The sequence below is a fragment of the Sphaeramia orbicularis genome, chromosome 11, assembly GCF_902148855.1.
Source record: "Sphaeramia orbicularis chromosome 11, fSphaOr1.1, whole genome shotgun sequence".
In the NCBI taxonomy this organism is placed as follows: Eukaryota; Metazoa; Chordata; class Actinopteri; order Kurtiformes; family Apogonidae; genus Sphaeramia; species Sphaeramia orbicularis.
This window is the reverse complement of record NC_043967.1, coordinates 17036822-17061583: the sequence shown is the minus strand read 5'-3', so window position 1 is coordinate 17061583 and position 24762 is coordinate 17036822. Positions and strand designations below refer to the sequence as shown.

Here is a 24762-nt window from a genome sequence, read left to right as displayed (position 1 = left end):
ACACTTTTAAGCAGCTAAACCACTACAAAATAACAGAATCCACACCTAAACCTGCATCCAGAACTGATAAGGAATATAATCAGCTAGGTACTTTGTTTAAGAAGATAAAATAAAAAACACAAGGAGACTTTTATCACTAAGTACAAAGAATGACAAGTTAATCCACTGTAGTTTTGTGTGAATTTTAAAATAGCTGACAACTTTAGTGCCTAAATCTTGCTTTACTGCTGCTATATTGGGCTTTTATTTGGTTGTTTGCTTTATATGTCTGTGCAAACTCCAAATGGAAACGGTGCTGCTGTTTATTCAGCTCAAAAATCTGTTATTTGTGTGAAGTGACTTAAAAAAAAGGACATTTATTGTTTTCTCCTGAGATGCTCCCTATCGACTTTTCAGTAACAAGTGCCTTTTCAGAATTGCTTGTAGAGATTTCCACATAACACTCACTAAAACTTAAATGCTGAACTTAACTGGCCATACGTGACACTGTTGATGTCCTCAAATGGAATCTAAGTGTCTGAACCAGTGATGATTTAAGGTGTTTCCTAATAAAGGGGGGTACTGTCACATTACATCTACTATACGTGTTGTAAACATTAAAAATATAAATAATTGAATGTGTCTGGATACCTTTTATAGCCATTGTAACACAATCAATACATGGAAACACTGTCCTTTTGGTTGCATTTCTGTAAACTGATCCAATAGTAAATATGCAAGGCCTTGAATTACAAATCATCAAAATCCCTTCCACATATCCTTGGACTGAGTAGTGTTGTTCTAATCTCTCTGTATTTGTATTACACAGATTTAAGTACATTAATCATTACGGCTGCGAATCTGAGAGCTAGTTAAATAAAGGAAATTGTTCACAGGATTTAGTTTTCTTAGCAAATCCATTTAATCCAAAATACACTTAATAAACACAAAATATTCATATTCTTTCCACTGTCTCTTTCAGCTCTGACATCATGTGACGCTTCACTGGTGTAACTCTGATCACTTGTGGAGTTGTAGCTTCCTGTTCGTCGTCCTCCTCTTGCTATGTGTGAGACTTTTGCCGTTTCCAGAACCTTTTGACTTCGCTGTGTCCTTGCGGGGTCACCACCATCACCCTGTGAGTCACGTCCTGCCACACCAGACAGCCCAGACCCTGCGGCAAAAACACCTTCATTAAAAGAGCAGTGTTCCAACGGAGTAGTGACAGTACCAAGGCTTCACTAACAGGGAGTTCATTAAAGACACACAAAGGTCAGCTGCCAGGAAATGCTGTTACTACGAGGAGTTAATAATGATTATGTGTTTAAACAGGCGCAGAGAGGCAGTGAGCTGAAAAGGTCAGGGAGATGAAGAGGATGATCCTTTTATAGGGCTATTGTTGAAAGCAAACAGTACGTGGTTCAGATGAGATGACTGCAGTAATCTCGGCAGGGATTATTGGATCATCACAGGAGAATGTGTGAAGAGGAATAGGATATACAGTTGATGTGGGTGGCCATTTAAGTGTATACAAAGAACATCAAAACAGTCCACCAACACTGACTCTGATGCTCAAACACTTTGTCAAAGGGAAGCTAAGTTTGTTAATCAGTCACAAAGACGGGAAACCCATTCCTACCTGAGCTCGGTCTCGTAGCACTTCAAAGTCAGTCTGGGAGAGGAACTGATTATAGAGCACTCCTAAAGGAGACATCGACATCACACACACACACACACACACAAACACACACACACACACACACACACACAGGTGAGAAATAAGGTTAAAGGCCGTCATGGCATCAATACTCATCCTCTCCATTACATCCTACAACGGGTCAGACAGTTCATACTTGGCTCTATTGACTGCGAAGCCAGCATCTGTCAGTTACAACCTTCAGCAGGACAAATGAGGACAGCCTGAGAAATGATTCAGTTCAGAGCAGCCCTGCAGAGACCTCAGGCTCCTCTGATTCACTTCTGAAGCAGGTTTCTTCTCAGATATTTAATCCTATCCCCTTAAACATAAAACACCGTAAAATTAAAAAGTGTGAACTACTGTAAAAGATCCAAAAATGGTCACATATGGTCAGCTCAAAGGTCATTGTCTAATGATGGTAATTCAATGAGGAGTGGTAAAATATTCTGATTACTGCTCTCATGCTTTTGCTCTCCCAGTGATGTTACTATCCCCATTTTGCCATTTTCATTTTTGACTGTTGTTAAGCTTCCGTCCATAAAACAATGCATGTCCTGCAGGTATTTCCAGGGGTTCCTGAAGAGGTCCTGAGTCGACTACAAACGTGTCAGATTAATCATTGTTTTTAAAGCTATAGCAGAACAGCACAACACCACCTCACAGCACCATGTGCGGACAAATCAATTTTTCCCCCCTACTCTGTAGAAATCTGATGTCTTGAGAAAATAAATGATGAGCTACAGCATTAAAACCTTTATTGCTTCCAAGATACTGAAAGTAATGTGATCCTTTCCTTTAAGTCATAGTACCAGTATAGCAATGTAAAAACTTTCCAAGTAACTGAACAAAGCAAAACTCCTGCTTGAGAAGTCAGTACAGAATTATAAGACAAAAATGTAGTTACAGTAATAATGTAAATATATATTACTTTAGTTCCTCTTACTGATATGTTATTATAAACAACATCTAGAGACGGAGTTCTATGTACAAATCTATTGTTGGCTTTTAGATGTTTCCCACGTCCTAGATTTTTTTTTTTTTTTTTAGATGAGATACTGGATGATTTGGACATTTATGGAAATAAAACCATGCAAGATGTTTAGGTATTAATTCATAAACACTACTTTTTTGTAAGATAAGACGACAAAGAGGTCGGAAAGCACTGGATTAGTCTTTATCATTGTTTCGAAGCTTTGTATACCAACTATTATGTAAAATGTTGACCTTACGGTTTTGGGAAATGGTGTGTAGAGTACTAAAACAAATAACGGGGTATGAGATTCCAATGTGCTGTGATGTACTGTATTTTTGTAACTTATCTGATGGAAATATAGCGGGAAACGACATATACTTGGTTAAGATACTTTTAGTGGCTTGCAAAAAAGCTATTACAAGGAACTGGTGAAGGACAGAACCACCAACACAGGACCAGTGGATTGCAGTTATTGATGGAATATATACAATGGAAAGGGTGACTCAGACTGTGACTACAGGAAGCTCAAATGGACAAAAAGCGGAACAAATGGACTGTTTACAGAGCTAAGAATGGTGGGAAGACTGGATAATGCAAATGTATTGAAATATGTATAATGTACCCAAGCAATGTTGGTTTGTTCGTTTTTTGTTGTTTTGTCAAATGTATGTGTAAAAAATTTCAATAAAAACTTAAGTGAAAAAAAAATGTTGACCTTAGAAGTAACTACCACCAAATGATACGGTTAAAAAGTATAGTTTTTCCCTCTGAGATGTAGTAAAATATGTCTAAAAATAACATTACATCAAACCACTTAGGTGACGGTACTTCAAAACTGGACAATAAGTAAAAGTACTTAGTCAGGGCACTGTATACTAGAGGCATTACAAAAAAGGGTCTAATTTTGGGGTTTTTTTTGGCTGTACAGGGTCAGACCTTAGCTGACGTCCTGCAAAATTCTGTTTAGGGCTTACAACTGAATGTCCAAGTCCACCATTATGTGATACAGTAAGCAGGTAAAGAGTAAAATATTTCCCAGATGTCAGCACTGTACGTTGTGGAGCTCTCCAAGGTGCTGATCCTGCAGCCAGGGATCAGCCCAGAACATGAACACACCAAGAAATAAACCTGCCTCCAGCTGTTATGTGCCAGTCAGTCACTGACCCCGCTCACACATTCGCCCTCAGCCTGTTTCACGGCATGTATGAACTTCCTGTCACTGTTAACCGAGAATGGACTAAGACACATACAGGCTGGTATGGCATAAATAAATCACAAACAGCTGCTCTGCTCGTATCAACGAATGGAAAAATATGGATCTGGACATGTGAAGAATGCTGCAGATCCCCTCCAGTGAAACCTGATGGAATCTAATAATCTCAGCGATCAAAAGAAGAACTTTGATTCTCCAGAAATACACACTACACACACATATCTGGCCGTGCTCACCCTCTGTGAACTGTAGTCGGTCTCTCTCCAGCTCCCACAGTCTGATCTGGTCTGTTATGGTTGGAGGCAATACTGGAGTCTGAGATACAGAAGATACAGAGTGGGAACAGTTAAAGGAACAAGACTCATAATTATTAAAAGGAACAGAAGGGCAAGAACAGGTGAGTCACTGTACCTGTTTAAGCATGACAGGGTGTGCTCTGGTCCTTAGAAAGTGGATGATCTGCACAAATTAATAAAGACTTGTTATACAGGGTGGGGAAGCAAAATTTACAATATTTTGAGGCAGGGATTGAAAGACAGTGTATGACCAATTAGTTTATTGAAAGTCATGAGAATTTATTTGCCACAAGAAAATTGACATAATAGAAAATGTTTTTATTCTATGTGTCCTCCTTCTTTCTCAATAACTGCCTTCACACGCTTCCTGAAACTTGCGCAAGTGTTCCTCAAATATTCGGGTGACAACTTCTCCAAAATCTCCTTTGGTGTGACGAGTGCATTCAGCAAATCACACACTCTTTGACGTTTGCTTTCCTGATTACTCATATGGGCAAAAGTTTCTGAAAAGGTATGGATAATAGTGTTAGGTATGATTATGACATCAATATATGTTTGGTTTCAAAACAACTGACGTAGTGCCTGCTGAGAAAAAACAACTAAATGTTCATTGTAAATTTTGCTTCCCCACCCTGTATATATTAAAAGATATTGCTCAGAATAACAGAACATGTTGCTGCAACTGAAAACTAAACTGACATCCAATCACAGCACCGTGACTTTCAGCTGACTTTGTATAAGTGCAATAAAATGTACAGTAATCCTCATCTCTGCGTTCTGTGTCTTTACCTTCAAACCCTTAGGCCCAATCCCAATTCCCATTCACACCCCTCTCCCTTCCCGTTCCCCTCCCCTTTGGCCCTTGCACTTGGCACTACCCCTTGAAACGGAGTTGCAAGGGGTAACGGTTGAAATATTCCCCTATAAAATGAGACAACCTTTCCAGACCTGTTACGTCATCAATGCCGCTATAAATAGATGCAACAACTTTGTTTGCGAAAGAATTCCCCATGCCGTCAGCAGCTGTAACCGTCTCTGTTGCATGGGCTTTGGGCATCTTTTTGTGGCTATCAACCGAAAACCGCAGAAATGTGGTCTATGATACATTGAAACGGCATTCAACGGTTGGTCAAATTTAGTTTTAGTTTAGTTTATTTCGAATATGCAACAAAACAAAATAAACCTACTTTGTCCTTATAAATGAAACAGATTATAAAAAAACCCCAAACAAAAACCTATACATTTACATGAAAACAATGTATGACTTCATTTGCATTTTTGAAAAGGAGTGGGAGGAAGTATAACCCACCCCTTTGATTAAGTTATTTATGAAAAACATAATTACATTTGTGTGTTTTTTTCATTACACTGCTGCTCTTTTTTGCTGTGTTTACCTCCATCTGGCCAATGATTTGAACAGAATCTTTCGAACCCCCTTTTCGAGGGCCAATCAGCCCTCCCCCTTAGCCCATCCTCTCTGACTCACTGAAAATCTGGACACCCCTACCCCTTCACGTGAACATGCAAAATGGAGGGGGAGGGCTAAGGGGGAGGGGCCAAGGGATGAAATGAGACTGGGCCTTACTCTACGATGCAATAGGTAAGTACTGGATTAGTCTGCACAGTGTGTAAGTACCTGCTGTGCGGTGATACCGTTGGCAATGGCCTGTTGCACTGACTCCCTTGTGACCTGAGCGACCACAACATTGGGGAAACGATACAACATTTCACTGAAGAGAGCCACCAAGGCGATCTGAAGTTCTGAGTCTGGAACACAGATGGATACACAGACACACAAAAGAAAAATCAGTGCAGTCAGTAAAAGCCAGCGTTAAACGAAGACTAAAATTATTAAAACATACAAAAAACAGAATTACAGTTAAACTCAGCCTACATCTTTTTCTCCCTCTAAATTTGTACTGTGAGGTGTACATGTAGTCTCACATAGACCAGACCTTTCGGATCTTCACACTCACTGTAATTAGCCCTAAACAGGTCTGGAGCCCTCCACTGTGATTTGGGTAAAGGGGTTATTATCTTGCGTTATTTGGCTCGCTCTTGGGCTGAGCGCAGGATGCCAACGTTTGTCACGAGAGAAGCTGTTTTTGTGGAACTTGTGCACATGCGAAAGTGCAACATGGTATTAAAATGACTGAATCCTAACAAAAGAAGACAGTCCATAAAAAGATGTGTGTCTTAGTCAAGACTTCAGAGTGAAAAAGCACAAATGGAGGAAGGCAGGAAAATGAAAATCCTGCCACAGCGCAACAAAAATATTCATGTCATACATTCTGTCATTGTGCCTTCTTAAATCAAGACTTCCATCATAATACTTGAAAAACTAGTAATAAAACTAAATAAACATAAATACTAGTCAAATAAGATAACCAAGACTTTTTCAAGGTTGCATTTCTAATTTTATTGATTTTAATTGTTCTTTTTCTTAAATTTTGAGCTTATTTTAGTACTGTACACCTGAAAATTCTTGTAGTTGTTATTGCCACGTCTTGTCATGTTTTTACTCCTTTATGCCTCATGCTCTGTCTGTATTCATATTGTTTTATGTACCTCAGCACCATTGAAAATTAGGATTTCCATAAATGCATTTTCCAAGGGTTTAAATAAATAAATGAATGAATAAATGAAATCCTCATTATAAAAATAAAACTATTTATCCATTCTTCAAACTAACTAACCCAAAATCAAACTGAGACTGAATAAAAATAAAAAAAATAGGACCAGTGGCCCTGTATCTCACTGGCATTTTCTATCAAGAATCAATAAGTTGAATTTGCGAGGTTGCAGCTACACAAACATTTCTTCACATTTCTTTATATCCATCCATGAATTTGACCCTTCAAGGTCACTCAAGATCAAAGATCAGGGACCCAAATGAAAATCCATATATGACTTCCTATCAGTGCTCAATAGCAACTATACTGATATACGTCACTATTTCTATGTTATAAGCCACCAAAATGTGGCCCGTTATAAGTAAAGGCAAATTAAAAAAAAAAAATTTAATCTAGCAAAAATTCAAAAATCCTAATTTCTCAAAACTGTGAACAGACTTTGTAGACATTATCCCAAGGAAGTTACATATAAAATTTGAAATGAATCTGACCAGTAGTTTAGTCAGAGAAGATGTTTGAAGAAATTGCTACAGAAGACGAAGACTACGAAGACAGCTGACTGCAGACACAGCGCCTTCACAGCAGCTCATGGCCTCTCAGCTGGTGAGCTCAAAACTACAGTAACTCTACAACAGTCTGTGTCTAAAAACAACTCAAACTGTGCATCACTTCAGAAGATGAATAAACCCCAGTCTCCACCATGTTGCTTTGATTCAATGCAGCTTGAAATTGCTGTAATTAAACATTTTCCTTCTTATGATTGTGAAGTACGTTGCTCAGCCACTAAGATTCTTTGATGAAGCCCTGCTTAACAGAATATAATTAATAAAGCGTGTCTGAGCATTTGCTGTTAAAGCCCTTACTCTGAACTGTCTACTCGTTGATTTAAGGTGCACTAGGTTTCTAACCTCAATTAAATCTTGTTTTAAAAGTAGTAACAGACATGGTTTTATTTAATTTGATCAGATCTATTTGGTTTATTTCATATGCACTTTCTTATTTCATCCTGTCCGCTTTTATGTCATTTTGTAAAGCGCTTTGCAACATTGTTAGTAGTAGATACATACATGCACATAGACGCTTAAGACACCTTTTTTTTTTTTTTTTTTTTTCTTACATCTTTACAAGAATGCATCTTTTTCTGGTTTATTCATAACTAATAACTTTGTCTAGTAGGAAGTGAGTACTTGTTTTGGCGTAAAAGTCACATTCACATCTTTAAGCAATATCTAATTAAAGGAAACGACTTATGGGTGAATCTCCCATATAATGGACTGTGGTGTCAACTCTACAACTCTAAAAATAGGAAGTACTTTTAGTCTTCCTACTGCTGCTTCTCTGAATAGTGATTGAAAACACACATAAAAATGGATTTATTAGGGCTAACAGACAAATTCCAGTGTGCATGCATACTTGTGTAGGCGTAGATGCGATAATTGGTTTCTACCACAATGAAGCCTGTGTCTCCAGCACCAGGAGTGGAACCCAAGGTGGAGGAAGAGGAAGAGGAAGAGGAAGAGGAGGAGCTGCTTGTGACTCCTGCAGCCAGAGTGATGGCCAGTCTGGTGGGGTAATACCGCCTCGACTTCCTCTGATTAAACAAAACGAAATGAACAACATTCAGTTTGTATAATGAAACTTAAAGTCACCTCACCCTCCTCCCATAATTTTCTAGTTTTAATCACATGGTCTTGACTGAATCTGCAGCAAGTTCTTGTTCATACAAAATATGCAGTGTAGTTTGATAATGACGGACCATGACGTTAAACATTTGAAACAAAAACTGAGGAAAAAGAATAACTTCTTAGTCTTGAGTTCATTATCATTCTGCAGTGACACTTGAAACAGATGTTCAGACTGGTACCAGTAGCTCTATACTCATTTTACTGATCTTCCAGACTCCTCATGCATAAAATTATCCAATTCAGAACAAGAACTGACAGTCAGACCTAAATCTAAAACAGAAGTACAACAACTGTTGATTAACTGAGGAAATAAAGAGAAAAATAACATTTAACTATCACAATTCTGCAGTAAAATCATCTGTGGTATTAGTTGTATGTTCACTATCATTTTGTGATCAATAATTTAAGAATTTTGTATGTTATTATGTTAATCAAACCAAATAACATGACGTTTATTTGACTAGTTTGCGACATTTCATTTAGTAATCAATTAATCACTTCATTTAAAAAATAATCTGAGGACAACCCAATAAAGAACGATAAATATTTTTAAGCATGACATTATATTGTCATATTTACAGTAAGTTTAGGCAATATTTATTGCAACACACTGATGTCTACTGACCTATGAACTGAGCAAAATGTGATTAATGTACAGCACTGTGCAAAAGTCCGAGGCCAACATTAGGTTTGTTGGTTTAGTAAAGTTCTACTGACCACACATGTACATTTCTGTGTCTGTATTAACATTCAGTCTGATTATATGTGAAGTATGTTCAGCAGTAAAAACAGAAGTTTCAGGGAAAAACAGCTTCTATAAACCAAAGAGGTCGTATTTAGTGTGACCTCCCTTTGCATTTAACATGTCTTTAACCCTTTTGTTCAGACAGTGAAATTTATTGCATTAATTTTCTGATGCTTTATACCAGGTTTCATTCAACACGTGTCACTAAATAGTCCCTTTAACCTTTACAACTAATTTGATTAAGTTTTTTGTGTCTCTTTTAAGACTGCACATATTTTCTGGTTGTGTTTGAAGAGAAGAGAATGACAAATAAATATGTATGTTCAGTTCAACCCATAAAAACCCTAAGACTTTTAATTTAAAAATCACTGTCCATTTGTCATGACAATATCATGGCATGTCTTAAATACTATTGCAATATACACTTTCACAAATTCTACTGTATATGTTTTAATTTCATCCTAACCTCATGATGACAGAAAAAAATGTATTAAAAAAATCAGCCGACTGGCGCTGTGTATCTCATAATCTGGTCATGATTAGGTTGTTAAACTTAAGGTGATTACCAGAGGCTTTGTAGAGCTACTTTATTTAACTTCCTTTTATTTCTCCAAGACACCGCAAGATATTATTGTACAGAAACTGGGTGCTAATGGATAGATGAATGTGGTTTTTTATTAGCATGCTGAAGCTGTGCAGGCATTTCAAGTCCATGGGATTGTTCAAAGCGACAGCCATTAGTCTATTACATTATCTTATAATTATGAGACAGTTTTCTCATTATATCTTTTTATGCCATGCTGATCCTCTAATTATTTGGTCTTTTCTTGCCATTAGGAGATAGCATCTCATAATTACTACATGGGACGTGGGCGATTACCGGATAAGTTTTCCAAAATGTTTATTCTTTTGAAGGTAGTGTATTTTTAATATTTGCATTTTTGCAGGTTTGGTTGGAATTCCTCATGTTTGAGTCGCTCTGCTGCTGTGATGTTAAAACAGATATTGCAGTCGTCTATATATGTTTCATAGTCTCATTTTAAAACATTAATGTCTTCATGTAGTTGTGATGCAGGTCTAGTGCGTTGTCTGCCATTATTGTTTTGCAGTTTCCATGACCCTGCTGACCCACGCTGATCATTAAAGTTTCTCTTCATCTGTAGCGCATGATGAGGAGGTGGGGGTACATATGTTATTGAATCCTCCTCTTTCTCCTCAGTGCCTTTACCTTCCTCTGGAAGACCAGCCCAAACTCCCTCAGGTGCTGCAGGAAGGTGAGTAACGACTCACTCATGCCCTCCACCGAGTAATCCTGCAGCGTACGGACAAACTGCGATCAATATCTACAACAGAACCACATCTACGCAGGAATTTTAATCTCTCACACCACTGCATAATGACACTGTGATGCTGCTTTCAAGTACGCACACACACTTCCCTCTGAGAGTTAAGTACAAACAGACAGCTGTGCACTCACCCTGCCCAGAGTGGAAAAACTCAGCTGGAATAAAAAGGACAAGATCTCCACCAGGTCCATCCCTCTGGACTGAAATGCACAAAGGAAATCGAAGCAAATTTACAACAACATTTTTAAAATCGTTGCCTCTAACAGCTGCCATTAACACACACACACACACACACTCAGAGTGCGCTAGTCTCCACCCTGCTCACATTTAAATAAATCAATACTAACTGCTCAAGTGTAACATGATAAGGATCCTTTAGTATTCCATACGCACAACGTGGCCAAACAGCAGAAGCTAAAGTTCACCGCTCTTCTTAAAAATGTATGTTATCAGCACCTCAAAGCTAATTCAATGCTCAACGAAGGAGAAAACAAAGAGAAGGAGACGTGAAATGTATTTGTTTGAGCTTATTAGTCATAAAACAGTCATCAATTTCTCACAATAAAGTTTTTTTGTTCATAAAAATGGTAAATACAGTCCATCCACAGTTCTCTTTTATTGTGGGTTTGACACAAAACAAGTATTTAAAACTATTTTTGCTCTCTGAAATGGTGCATTTTATCTTTGTTTTATTTGAAGACTAACATCAGTGGATGAGGCAGCGTCATGTTTATCTGTTTAGTGGCCCACTGTTTCCAATAATACTTTGTCAATAACTCATTATTCACTAGCTATAGCCTTATAATTATTGAATATATTAGTAGATTAAAGTTTGATCAGATGAATTCTCATGTGGGAGTACAGAATTACAGCACAGTGCATGTGTGCATGTGTCTGTCTGTACCACCAGACTTTATAAAGTGTTATTTGTTGTTCTACTGTGATGCTCTGATCCTTTCTGCCCTCTGAGGGATGAGCATATTGTCCTTAAAGTTGCCGATTCAATAGACACATGATGGTTTCATTTTTATCATGCACACATTTTTTATATTGAGTCAAGTTTAATAACAGCCACCAAAGGCCCTCTGCTGGACGTGAGTGGGGAGAAGAACCAGGTGAGGTTAAAGTCTGGAAAATCGTCAGAAAACCTCATCTCATTTTCTTTTATCAACTTTTCCACAGATATTAAATTCTCTTCATTTATTCTTGAATAGCTAGTTATACTTTCAATTGAAATTGCTGAAAAAACATACTGTATACTTACGTTTTGCCTATAAATTTTACACGACCAACCCCTGTGCATCGATGCTTCACAATTGCATGGATGGTAATAACTATAATTATTCTCCTGGTGTGCATTACATGAGTTATTTCTATTATTTCTCAGTATTTCCCATTCTGTGTGGATTTGTTCTTTCTATTCAAGTCGCGGTTGCAGAAAGTGGAGCATGACTGATCAATTAGTGATTATATTTAAATGAGTCCCATCAAAAGAAGAAAAGTGGAGCCCGATTGGGTTGACTGGAAATAAAGTTCCCTTATTTGCCTTGCTTAATTTTCTCCTTTGCTGAGAAATGTTTGGTTATTCAGAGCTGAATGATCCATTTCACTGTTTCTCAGTCACAGAAGGACTGTTTTTTTCTCCATCACAATTCACTGCTACTCAGACTCTCTTTGTCCTTTATTTAGTATTCGTTCCGCTCCTGTGATATACATTATTTCCCCTAAATAGGACATTGATCAGGCACCACAGGCCATTAACCAGAGCCTTGTAGAGAGCGGAAACCTTAGAAATGATTACCACAATTTTTTTTCCCCCCAACATCCAATCCCTGCCGGTGCTTGTGTAGCTGATTAGAGCCCACTCTGCTCGGAGATGTGTAATCACACACTGGAAGGACTCTTGAGCTTCAACGAGCCCACCGGTCTGATCCACTCTACATGATGTGAACCTAATCAGGTCAAAGTGGCAGGATAATAGGCAGGTACCTGAGCACTTTTGAGGTACTGTAAAGTGAAGTACCACAGCTGAGAGGCCGTGTCCAGGAGGAGGAACTGGAACCCAGCTGATGTGATGTAGGGAGCCTCTCCTGATTCACTGACGGAGACACAAAATGAACGTGGAACACATCAACCATACTCCTACATTCATGAATGTTCTCAGAATGTAAGGCTTATTTGCCACAAACAGATAGAAAAGACAGAAAAAAAGTTCAGAAATGATAGAACACTGTGCAAGTCAGAGTTACAAATGACTAATAAAGACACTCTGCCAATAATAAATATCAACAATCATAATTAATTAACACACATAAAAAAAAAAACATATTTTCATGTTTTAAAGACTGAGCAGCAACACTAAATACTCACAACTTCAAATATATTACAAGGAAATCAGTATTATTAGTATTATAAGTATTATTAGTTTTTACTGACTAGAGCCCTTTTCAGGTGATTTTGTATTAAATATGGGAAATGTGAAAGTAGACTGCAGTGATGGAAGTAAATTCTGAATATTGATTATTATACCAACAAAGCGGAAATACGTAGAGTGTCTTATTACCTCCATCAAGGAGGTTATGTTTTTGCCCGCGTTGGTTTGTTTATCTGTCTGTCTGTCCCTGTGCAAGATAACTCAAAAAGTTAAGGACGGATTTGGATGAAAATTTCAGGAAATGTTGATACTGGCACAAGGAACAAATGATTAAATTTTGGTGGTGATTGGGGGGGGCCACTGATCTGCCTTGGCGGAGGTCAAGTGCTTTTCTAGTTGAAAAAGAGTGACTGAGAAGAATAGAAAAAAAGATATATTTTAACAGAAAACTTGAGTTAGTTGTGTATATTTATACATGTAAACACAAGTCTGACACAGATTTACATTAAATAGTGATGTAAGTTCGGGCTTTCTATAAAGACGAACCGGCAAATCCATCACCATTTTTTAAGCAAAGTTAATTGCTCATAAAAATTTCTTTAAAATGAGAGATTCATGGGACATTTGGCCCAAACAGTACTCCAAATAAAGTAGAAAAAATAACGATAAACAAAGCTAAGTTATATAGTTAAAATACAATAATGAGTCATCGCATCAGCGAACAAACTCAATATACCAACTGACCTCATGGTCTAATTATGGACCAGTTCAGTTTGATATTTCATGTTTGTTCATCTACTATGACTCTTTCCTTTCTTTCTTTCATTAATTACCTGCGCCAAGGAGGTTATGTTTTTGCCGGCGCTGGTTTGTCTGTCTGTCTGTCCGTGTCCAAGATAACTCAAAAAGTTATGGATGGATTTGGATGAAAATTTCAGGAAATGATGATACTGGCACAAGGAACAAATGATTAAATTTTGGTGGTGATCGGGGGGGGGGGGGGCACTGATCTGCCTTGGTGGAGGTCTGTGCTCTTTGAGTGCTTTTCTAGTGCATTCATTCATTCATCTATCTGTGTTGGATTTTGCTCATATTATATCATACTAAAGTAGAAGTACAACAAAGAAGAATCTTGTTTATGGATGGTTTTGGAACGTAAAAAGCCATTAAATAATTCACTTTTTATGTGTTAAACTTGTACATGTACCATCCGTTTCTTATTCTCTGACACGGTCACAAATACAGTTGCAGAAAAAATTAATAGACCATCAAAAGTCATCAAAAACAATGGTTATGCAATCCAGTACTAACTCCTGTGTGCATCATGTGACTAAAACAGACAGAAAAGAAAACACAGAATGCCTAAAAGCACTGTTTTTGTCAGTACGATGCCATAGATATTGATGTAAGAACTGAAGTGATTTTGGTTATTACCAAGAAAACATGGAAAATGGATAGATATCAGTTCTGAAATTAAGCTCTTATGAGCTTTTTTTTTTTTTTTTTTGTTATTTGTTTTTATTTGTTATTTGTTTTTGTTTTTTTGTTATTTGTCCAAACAAATGTACCTTTAGTTGTACCAGGCATTAAAATGAACAAGAAATTGAAGAAAACACGGGGCGGTTTAATAATTTTTTTCCTCGACTGTATTAACGGTGTAGTAGTCAGTATGGGTTTGTCTCTTATGCACCCAGTTTCCAGGATTTTGAGTTGATATTCATTTTCATACATGGTCTTAACTGAATCAGTCAATACTGCATCCCATTACAAACCTTCATAGTGTGCCAGTTCATAAACATAACTACATATTGGTATTATATCTTTACCTTTTCATGAGGCCGGCTTGAACCAGCAGCTGTGCCAGGTCCTGACTGACAGCAGCACTGGGGGAACCCACCATAAAGTGCAGGATCACCTCCCAGCGCTCCATGGCGTAGCGGTCCAGACTCTCAATGTCCCGTGCGTGGCGGTCAGGTCCGAGACTGCTGCCCTCGTCTGCCCACGCTCGACCCCTGTGCACCAACACACCACAACAAACTGTTACACACCCGCACGTCACAGTGTCTGAAGCGCAATGACTTTATTCTGTGTAGCATGGCCAAGCTCAGTGGATACATCTTTTTGTATAATTCTTTGTCTGAAATCCTCCTGAGACGCAGGAAAGTAAAGGTTTGGGCTTTTTTATATTAACCCTGTAAAGCCTGACAGAAAATTCCAGTTCTTTGAAACTGGAGCCTTTATTGGTCCTTCTGAACAGCCCAATTTTTTTCTTTTTTCAAATATCAATTTCCATGTATGAGTTTCAATTTTGTATCATATTTGATACATCAGGTCTCAATGCTCAAATATTATTATTTTTGAACAAACAAAAACATAATATAACACAAACACGTCTAAGAAATAGGTAATTCCTTTTCAAAATTGGCAAAGTTCTGCCTCCTTCCTCATTAATGACAGTCTTGTAGTGTCACTGCAAAAGCCTCTGGTGAACATATTCCTCCCCCCGGTGGATTATCTGTGTATTGCATGTATCTAATTGTATACAGCAGGTTTTTCAAGAAAAAAAAAATCACATTGATCATGTAGAGGGCTTCAAAACTCATGTATCAAATATGATACATTTGACATTACAGGGTTAAATAATTAGCCTCAATCAGCATGATGCAACAGTTTTTACAGATATTTTTTTTATGGAATGTACTTTGCAGTGGACAGTGTTTTTTTTAAGTAAAGCTGTGGAACTATTGTCCTGTACAGAGAACAAAAATGCATTGGTGGGTCTCAGGAGAATATATTGGGAAAAAAAATGACACACTGACACACTGACACCAAGAATGAAAGATGAATGAGAGAATGTTGAGCTTCAAAGCAGTGTCTCTGCTGCATCAGTATCATTGTAAACGCCCTCAACTTTCATTCTTTTTTTTCATTGTGTTGTGATCTATATCTACACATATAGAAACATCTACACAAAATAACAGCGATAGAGGAAAACACAGATAAAAATCAACAACAAAAAAGGTCCTGACCTTACATTACCCTTAACATTGTTCGAGGGACTAAATTATTTTGTTCAGTCCATCTGAAAAAGTCAGGTTTTTTTAAAACTTTAACCTCCTCATATTTAAGTGTGAAGTTAATACTGGATTACATTTTAAATTGGAGTTTTTGTGGAGAAGAATTAAATAATAATAAAAAAAAAAAAAAAAACCTAAGCTAAGGCTAAAGAGAGGTTTGCATTTAATCTAGAGCTGGTAGTAGTTGTACTTTGTTTGTAACCTAGTGGGGTTTTTTGCTTCATTATTATTATTATTAAGGAAATAATGGTGGTATTTTGTTGGTTTTTTTTTACTATGTTGTGATACTTAAAACCATAGAATTCAAAGGCAGTGTACTTTCTTTTTCTCATTACTGTATTTATTTTTTTCCCCATTCTTTAACCATGAAAAAGTCAAAGTTCTTCTGTATTGTGATTATTCTCCATAAATTGAATATCCCTGGGGTTTTTAACATGATGTGCCACCATTTTCCAACATTTTATGGACAAAACAATTCATTGATTCATTGAGAAAATAATCTATGATAAAAACTGTTGGCTACAGTCCTACTATAATCTTTTAAGTCCATCTGACTCCATCCTTATAGCAGTTATGAGTACACAGAAAAAACCTGACAGGGACACCTCTGGGGTCGTGATTAATATTCAGTTTCAATTCTATTGAAGTGTTTTAAATGGACTTTCAGGTGAGCAGAGATAATGAAAAACACAAACCCATATCTGCTTCTAGAAAAGGAAAAAGTTCGGCAGCTTTAATTTTATAAAAGCAGCTTCAGAGAATAAACTGCCTGTGCTGAAAGGATGCACATATTTTTTAGTAAAATTAATCTGTAACAGTCAATTATTTTTAAAACTATTCACTGAATCTGAAGCCTTGCCTCACCTTTATGAGCTAAAATTGTTACATTTTTATTTCATAAATATCTGATTTACACCCAAATATTTTTTAGAAACATTTGTACTTAATCTTTTATTGCATATTGACTGGGTATTGTACACATTGTGTGCAATGTGTTTTAAATTGTAGTATTTGTACTAAAGGTCGAACAATAGTTATTTTTTAAAGGCTCATCTAATAATGAAAAAGACAAGAGCTGAACTTCACTGAACATCCTCCATATTGCCAGACTTCAGTTAATCAGTCTTCACTAAAATATAGAGGGGCATCTCTTTCAAGCAATCTACATCCTTCATTTCAACCAATATTTACATTATCCTTTAAAAAAACATCTGAAAAGGACCAATTAGTGATAATGTATAGTTTTACATATTTCTCTTGTACTGTAAGCTGCATTGTGTTTTGTTTTTGTATTCCTTTACAGTATATGTTAAATTGTATCAATGCCAGTGTTTTAATTCATTTCACTGGCAATGTGTAATATTAAATCTGATTGTATGTAATTGTGCAAATAGACTAAACTGAATCAGGACATAAACTATGTTCACTCATTCACTTTTGAACCACTTAATCCTCAAGAGCGTTGTGGGGATGCTGGGGTCTATCCCAGATACATCACATTACACATACAGAAGAACATTCATATTCTCCCACATTCACACCTACAGCTAATTTAGATTGACCGATTGATGAACTGCATGTCTTTGGATGATGGGAAGAAGCTGGAGTAATAGTGAAGTGAACACTGAAGTCAAATCCTAAATAACACATAAATAACTAGAAGCACTCGGAGAGCGCAGACCTCCGCCAAGGCTGATCAGTGGCCCCCCCCGTGGGCCCCCCCACGCCAAGGAGGTTATGTTTTTGCCAGGGTGTGTTTGTTTGTCTGTTTGTTTGTTTGTTTGTCTGTCCGTTAGTGTGCAACATAACTCAAAAAGTTATGGACAGATTTTGATGAAATTTTCTGGTCTGCGCCCCCCCCGTGGGCCCCCCCACCCCCGATCACCACCAAAATTTAATCATTTCTTCCTTATCCCATTTCCAACAAACCCTGAAAATTTCATCAAAATCTGTCCATAACTTTTTGAGTTATGTTGCACACTAACAGACAGACAAACAAACAAACAAACAAACAAACAAACAGACAAACAAACAAACCCTGGCAAAAACATAACCTCCTTGGCGGAGGTAATTATGGGTGGCTAAATGTTAACGTAAATATCACCCTACATATCAATGTAAACATACTGCATAAAGTAAACATATTTAAAACTAACAATATTTTCCAGCTCTGATTCCTGATTGGAAGCCTGATATTAGCCTAAGGTTGCTATCTGAGCCAAGGTGTGCTGATACCAATAGTTCCTAAAACGTCCTATTGGTGCCAGTTAATCCACCAACCGGATTAATGTTAATGTTTTATGCTGATTTCATAGGTCACTCTATGAGGCACAACAAACCCCGCCCTTTGCACATATTGTAGCTTATTTTAGCATTGATCCAGCTGATGTCATCATGTCTATGCATGCAGTGATGTCAGCATATCAATTGCCTCTATATATGTGCCAAGTTTGAAGAAAATTGAAACAAAATTGATGTTTTAATAGACATTAAAAATTTTGCCCATTGTAAGTAAATGAGAGAAGAAAAAGATTCATAGATAATTAGAACTTTGACCTACTTTTCACAAACTGTAACCACATCTGTTCTGCATCATTGGCAATCTATAAACCCAATTTGGTATGAATTCAACCAGCAGTTTTGCTGCTACAGACATGTGAATTGTCAACCATTACAAGTAAATGGGAATAAAACAGTTTTTAAAAAAAAAAATTTCATAAAACTTGAAACTTTGACCTATGTTTCCCAAAATGTGATGACATCTTTTCTGGGTCACAGGCAATCTATAAACCTAATTTGGTATGAATTCAACAAATACTTTTGCTGCTACAGACATTTGAAATATCACCCATTATAACTGAAAGGGGGAAATTTTTTTTTTTTAGAAATTCATAAAAAATGTGAACTTTGACCTACTGTTCCCAAAATGTACTCAGATCTATCCTGGGTCACTAGCAATCTATAAACCCAATTTGGTATGAATTCAACCAATACTTTTGCTGCTATAGACATTTGAAATTTCACCCATTATAAGGAATGGGTAAAAAAAAAGATTTTAAAAATTCACAAAAAATTTGAACTTTGACCTACTGCTCCCAAAATGTAATGAGATCTATTCTGGGTCACTAGCAAACTATGAACCCAATTTGGTATGAATTCAACTAATAGTTTTGCTGTTAGAGAGTTAACAACCAAACAAACAAAGAAAGAAATGAACGAAAAAATATTTTAATAAATCTGCTTCTTCAAAGGTAAGTGTGTGTTTGTGTAAAACATGTTCAAAACAGGCAGAATGAGCTTTTACACAGGTGCGTTTATGGTTAATGTTCTGCCACGTCTGCAGCTGGAAACCAGCCACAGAGCATGCACTACTAGTATACAGTTTAACACAATGCATGACCCGCTGCACAGACAGTACGTGAATGTTCATTGTTGAGTTGAGAGATGGGAGTGCTGCAGCGCTCTGATTAAAAGCAGGTAGACCTACCCGCCGAGCAGAGCTATCCTCAGGTTGTCTTTGAACACTGGATTTAAAATGTATCCCTGCAGACCACCCTGCAGCTGCTGACTGTGCCAGAGGCGGAGGCCTGCCAACACTGAGACGCATTCATCATGATCCCTGCAGGTGGAATACAAAAAACATGCACACAATGAGAAGCACTGCTGATACCTTAAACCGTGGAAAATTGCACAAAAATGTGGAGTGTGGTTTTTTTTTTCACATTTATGGAAGAAAAACCTGCTCAGCATGCAAACATTTCATTAAGCTGGATACCAGGAAGTGATTTCTTTTTACCGTAAATGTGAAAAATTGATTTTCAACATTTTCAGGTGATGACATTTTGCTCTACTTGCATTTATCTGACATAGTGAGATTGGTGCCAATCTATAGGTCCTGAATGGACAACAACAAACGTTACATAATGGAGGCAGCAACGGTTAACAGGTAACAGCAATCTGGTAGTACAGTAGGAGTGTAGAACAATGTTTTCTAACTGAGAGCTATTACTCAGGTGTTTATACCATGACAGCGTTTACAGCATGCTGAAAATTAAGGGTTCAGTGTTTAGTGCCATCTAATGGTGAAAAAAAAAAGGAACTAACTGAACACCTGTCGACTCCCCCTCCCGTACGGTAGTGGCAGAAAATGTGAAAGGCCCTCGTTGGAGCCAGCATTTGGTTTGTCCCTTGTGGGCTTTTCAATTAAGACAATATTAACTCTGGTCCACATTCAAGCATAGTTGGTGACAATAATGCACATTTAGATTATTATGAAATGGGAAAAAAAAGTAGAGAAAGTTCATTCTGAGCTTATGGAGACACATGCATAATGTGGCAGACTCTGTTCCCCCTGTAGATACACACGGCTCGTTCTGTAGTAATGAAAACAGGATTTTTATTTTTATGTGAACATACAGTAACGAAACACACATCATTTCTGCAATTAGGATCCACCTAAACTTTACACTCAGCACCTTTAACCAAAAACATTCTTTCTCATCCAAAACTCAAACACATTCATTACACAGCTCTACAATTTCTTAGAAAATAAATGCTTCAGATATTAAATGTGCTAAATCTTACATACTTTAAATAGATGAATCAGAAAACAAATTACAAAAGTGCTGGTTAGCTCATGTTTTCAATACATATGATGCTGTGTTATTACACATATATGTTGGTTTCTGTTCATTTAAATAATGGATTTATAAAGGTTCCACTAGAAAGAACCTGAAAAGTGAAAACATCCAGTCCATTTCCTTGTGAAAATATACAGCGGTTGCTGCATTCGTTTTGTTTCAGAGGAACTTGTAATGAATGAAATCGACTTAACATTATAGTAATTTTCTGAGTAGAAAACATATTTAAGGCAATATAAGGGTCCATGTCATCACTAAAGCAACATCCACTCAGTGCTTTCACTACAGATCCACATCAGCCTACATCCAAATGACGGAGCTCATGTTCACCTGTGTAATGTAACAAATAGTACAGGGTGATAAAATGGTAGTTATAATAATCAAGCTCTATTTTTGCACTATACTGCAATACAATTTTCATATTATATCATGATAATTTTTCCTTGGAGATCAGGGCAATAATTATTTCAATTATACTGTAATAATTTCTCATAAATGTTTCAGTGTTTCATTATTCTACTTTCTAATTCATACCATTGTATATGCTAAAGATAAAAAAATGTTACGCAAAAGATTCTTTCACATGTTCTACCACTAGTTTTAAGTAAAAGAAAACTACAATACTTCAAACCACAAAAGTCTTCCATGTTCACCCAGGGCACAAAATCTACCTCTAAATAGTAAAGAAATGATGGCTTTAACATTCATTGTGATAATTATATGAAATGTTTCATCACGATGACATTTTTGCTCATATAGCTGAGTCCTAATCACAAAACCAAAGATAAACAAATGAAAATTATTGACAAATGATTCATTCATTCATTCATTTTCTAAGTTGCTTAATCCTCTGGAGGGTCACAGGTGATGCTGGAGTCTATCCCAGATACCAATGGACAATGGTGGGATACAGTCTGAATGTGTCAGCACTTCATTGTAGAACTGACATAAACAGATGAACAACAATTCACTCTCACATTCACCACCTACGGGTGATTTAGATTGTCCAATCAAATAGCTGTTAGTTACAGTTATATAAAAGTAATATTACAATGATTAAAGGAGACTACTTCTGTAAAACACTGCTGTTGGTTATCAAAAAATATTCTGTATTTAAACGGCCCAAAAACCACCAACTGCCATTATATATTTCATTTCAAAATTAACTGACAAAATGGTTTAGTCTCCTGAGCTTTACAGGTGTGAGTTGGTGTGTATGTGTTTCCTGCTACTTCCAGTCTTTATGCTAAACTAGTCTAACCACCTCCTTCCTCCTAAACATGGTACTCTCAAAATGAAAACAAATATGCACATCTGAGAAGACAGAGCATTGCTGTTGGGTCAGTAGGTCAGTCAGCATCAGAAGAAACTCCAGACTGAGGTTTCAGAATTGGCAATTCAAGTGTAGACAGTTGTTCTCTCCACTAAAGAAGACTAGCTGTCTGGCAACAAATGACAGAACTCTTTACGTCCATTTCTGGAGAACTATGTGGATGTTCACACCCAAACTGTCCAGCTAAAGCTCCAGGCAAAAGATGTTATATAACAGTTAAGGAGAGCAGTTCATGTACCTCAAGGTACGGACAACATGGCTAAAAAAGGAAAGGTAAGTGACTTACTTCTGACTGTCTTTTTTTACCCACAATGCCACTGCTGCCTGCGGTAGAGGCTGATCCAGGAACAGCATACGCATCACATAATTCTTGGCCAGAGACGGGAGCTCTCTGCAGAAAATCAAAATGAAGAGGCTGAAGTAAAAGCACCGATTGTGTAAACATTATGCACTCTCCGAAGCATTATATAAATATGTACATACTGTGCACTTAAAGTATGACAGACAGACAGACAGACAGACAGACAGATAGACAGATAGATAGATAGATAGATAGATAGATAGATAGATAGATAGATAGATAGATAGATAGATAGATAGATAGATAGATAGATAGATAGATAGATAGATAGATAGATAAAGACAGGTAGAAAAAAATCAACAAACAACTGAGAAATTTAATATAAAAGAAAATTAGAAATTTGGTATTTATATAAATATTTGTATAGAGAATTAGAATTTTAAAATTTTAAAATTTAAACAGTACATTATTTACATTGTGGTTGCACATGGTGTGATATGGGGGTGGAGTGGGGGGGGTTTACTGAGAGCTGTTATAAAGTCTGATGGCTGTGAGGAGGAATGACCTGTGGAGTCGCTCCTTCTAGCTCTTATTACACTGGGGATGTAAAAGTCTGGTGCTGAAGGAGCTACTCAGGTAAGTCATGATAAGTCAAAGTACTCATTGTAGCAGTAAAATGATGTCTATCAGTGAACAAATAAACAAACCGAACCAAAAACAACAATACCCCTTGGCTCCCCTTCGAGCAGGGTAATAATTTTAAAATGAATTCTGGAATGGAAGGTTAACCAGTGGAGTGAAGCTAAAATCGGTGAAATGTGCTCAAACTGTCTTGTGCCAGTTAAAAGACATGCAGCTGCAGTCTGTACCAGCTGAAGACATGCAGTGGAGGACCCACTAACCCCCATATAAAGTCCATTACAGTAATCCAGCAAATCCAAGATGGTTTTTAAGAAGTTAACAGTTCAGTTAATCACAAACGTCAATACTGTAATACCCTGTGTTAAGCATGTTAAGAGTATTTTTGTGTTTCTGCATTATGTGGGTATTCATGTTCATGCAGTGACTGTTATGCTCCTGTGCCTTGGCCTTGTGTGTGCATGTGCAGAGAGTGGGGAGAAAAAGAAAAGAGACGTACAGCTGTGTGGTTGTTTGGTTGATAAGTTTTAGCCGCGTAAGTTGTGGCTGTAATAACAAGTCCTGACTGATTAGTCCATTAATAAAGCCTGAATCCAGAGCAACTACACTCACAGGTTTTCCTAAGATCATCTCTGGACCTGCTGCTGTGGTCCTGCCTCTCTCCACCTTTATCGTCATTACTCACTTATCCATATAGTTACGATAGTGTTTATTATACTGTTCTATACATGTTCTAGTTCAGTTATCTGTGCTTGTGTCTCCCCCTACCTCCCCCCTCTCCCCCAGTCTCTCTCTATCTCTATCGTTCTCTCTTTTCTCCTCCTTTACTTTCTCGCTTTAACCCCAACTGGTCAAGGCAGACGGCCATCCTTCAGGAGTCTGGGTCTGCTCCAGGTTTCTGCCTGTTAAAGGGAAGTTTTTCCTCGCCACTGTCACCAGTCATAAGTGTTTGCTCCTGGAGGATTCTGTTGGGTTTCTGTAAACTGGCTTAAAAATTTGATTTGATCTATCTCCCCTTTATGTGAAGCACTTTGTAACATGTTGTTTTAAAAAGTGCTATATAAATAAAGCTTTACTTACTTACTTACTTACTTACTTACACTCTGTCTCAGGTGTCATCGACTCCAGGGCTATTACAATTACAACAATTTGGAAATTTGTGGTTTTCAAAGGACAAGAATGCAATGAAACTTGAAACCTGAGAAGTGCTTATTAATTAAAAAACACTACAAAATCTGAATCCATGATGTAGTCAAGTAGAAGTCTACAGTTGAATGAAATCGGAACACCTCACACTTGTACTTTAGGGACTGTAGTCACTCCACCACAGTATGTGCACTTACCTGTAGACAGCCAGACATGTGGCTGGATGGTTGTAGAGTCTGTCTAGTATCTCAGGACTCAGCTCTCTCAGGTATTCGTGCAGATTCTTACACTGCAACTGGACACGCAGCTTCATCATCTACCAAACAAAGATCAGGAAGTCATAAATATATAGTATGCACGATTTATGATTATCCCTGAACTCACATAGACAGCTAAAATAATCAAATTACCCTACAATGCACATTTATTTGACTAAAAGACATATTCAAACAGATATCACTTCTTAGGTTTTATCAATGTATAGAAAACATGTCATATGCACAACAGAAATAACAAAGCCACAAAAAGCACAAACGGGTTATAATCATAGCATTACCTACCGCTGAAAGTCATACACAATATCAACGATCTTCAGAGGGAAAAACTACTTTAAAGCACAAAACATCTGTGCTGTTGTCATCCGGCTGCTCTATGCACTGATCCGTCAGGCGGCCATGTTGGGT

The 24762-nt window shown here is 37.3% G+C and overlaps 1 protein-coding gene and 1 long non-coding RNA gene across 3 annotated transcripts; both read right to left on the bottom strand.

Moving 5' to 3' along the window:
* Positions 1-891: 891 nt before the first annotated feature.
* gtf2h4 (general transcription factor IIH, polypeptide 4) lies at positions 892-24762 on the bottom strand. 2 transcript variants are annotated; one of them, XM_030147559.1, is made up of 14 exons: positions 24640-24762; positions 24277-24395; positions 22280-22384; positions 19508-19639; positions 14770-14955; positions 12559-12667; positions 10701-10769; positions 10452-10535; positions 8207-8384; positions 5797-5927; positions 4276-4323; positions 4101-4179; positions 1619-1680; positions 892-1153 (listed from the first exon to the last, which is right to left on the bottom strand). In XM_030147559.1, exons 2-14 carry the CDS (start codon positions 24393-24395, stop codon positions 1043-1045), a joined length of 1413 nt encoding a protein of 470 aa, XP_030003419.1. In that variant the 5' UTR covers positions 24640-24762; the 3' UTR covers positions 892-1042. The 2 variants fall into 2 exon arrangements, with proteins under 2 accessions (XP_030003419.1, XP_030003420.1); XM_030147560.1 differs by having other exon boundaries at positions 24655-24753.
* On the bottom strand, positions 2727-4090 carry LOC115428488 (uncharacterized). The gene is made up of 2 exons (XR_003936629.1): positions 3367-4090; positions 2727-2902 (listed from the first exon to the last, which is right to left on the bottom strand). It is a non-coding gene; the product is annotated as an uncharacterized LOC115428488 (long non-coding RNA).

Excerpts from the sequence above, each read along its gene's own strand:
- gtf2h4 (XM_030147559.1), bottom strand. The coding sequence starts at position 24,395 with ATGATGAAGCTGCGTGTCCAGTTGCAGTGTAAGAATCTGCACGAATAC. Across the intron at positions 10,770-12,558 it reads AGTACCTCAAAAGTGCTCAG|TCCAGAGGGATGGACCTGGT; the intron begins GTACCTGCCTAT and ends TGTGCATTTCAG. Across the intron at positions 1,681-4,100 it reads CCGACTACAGTTCACAGAGG|GAGTGCTCTATAATCAGTTC; the intron begins GTGAGCACGGCC and ends TGTCTCCTTTAG.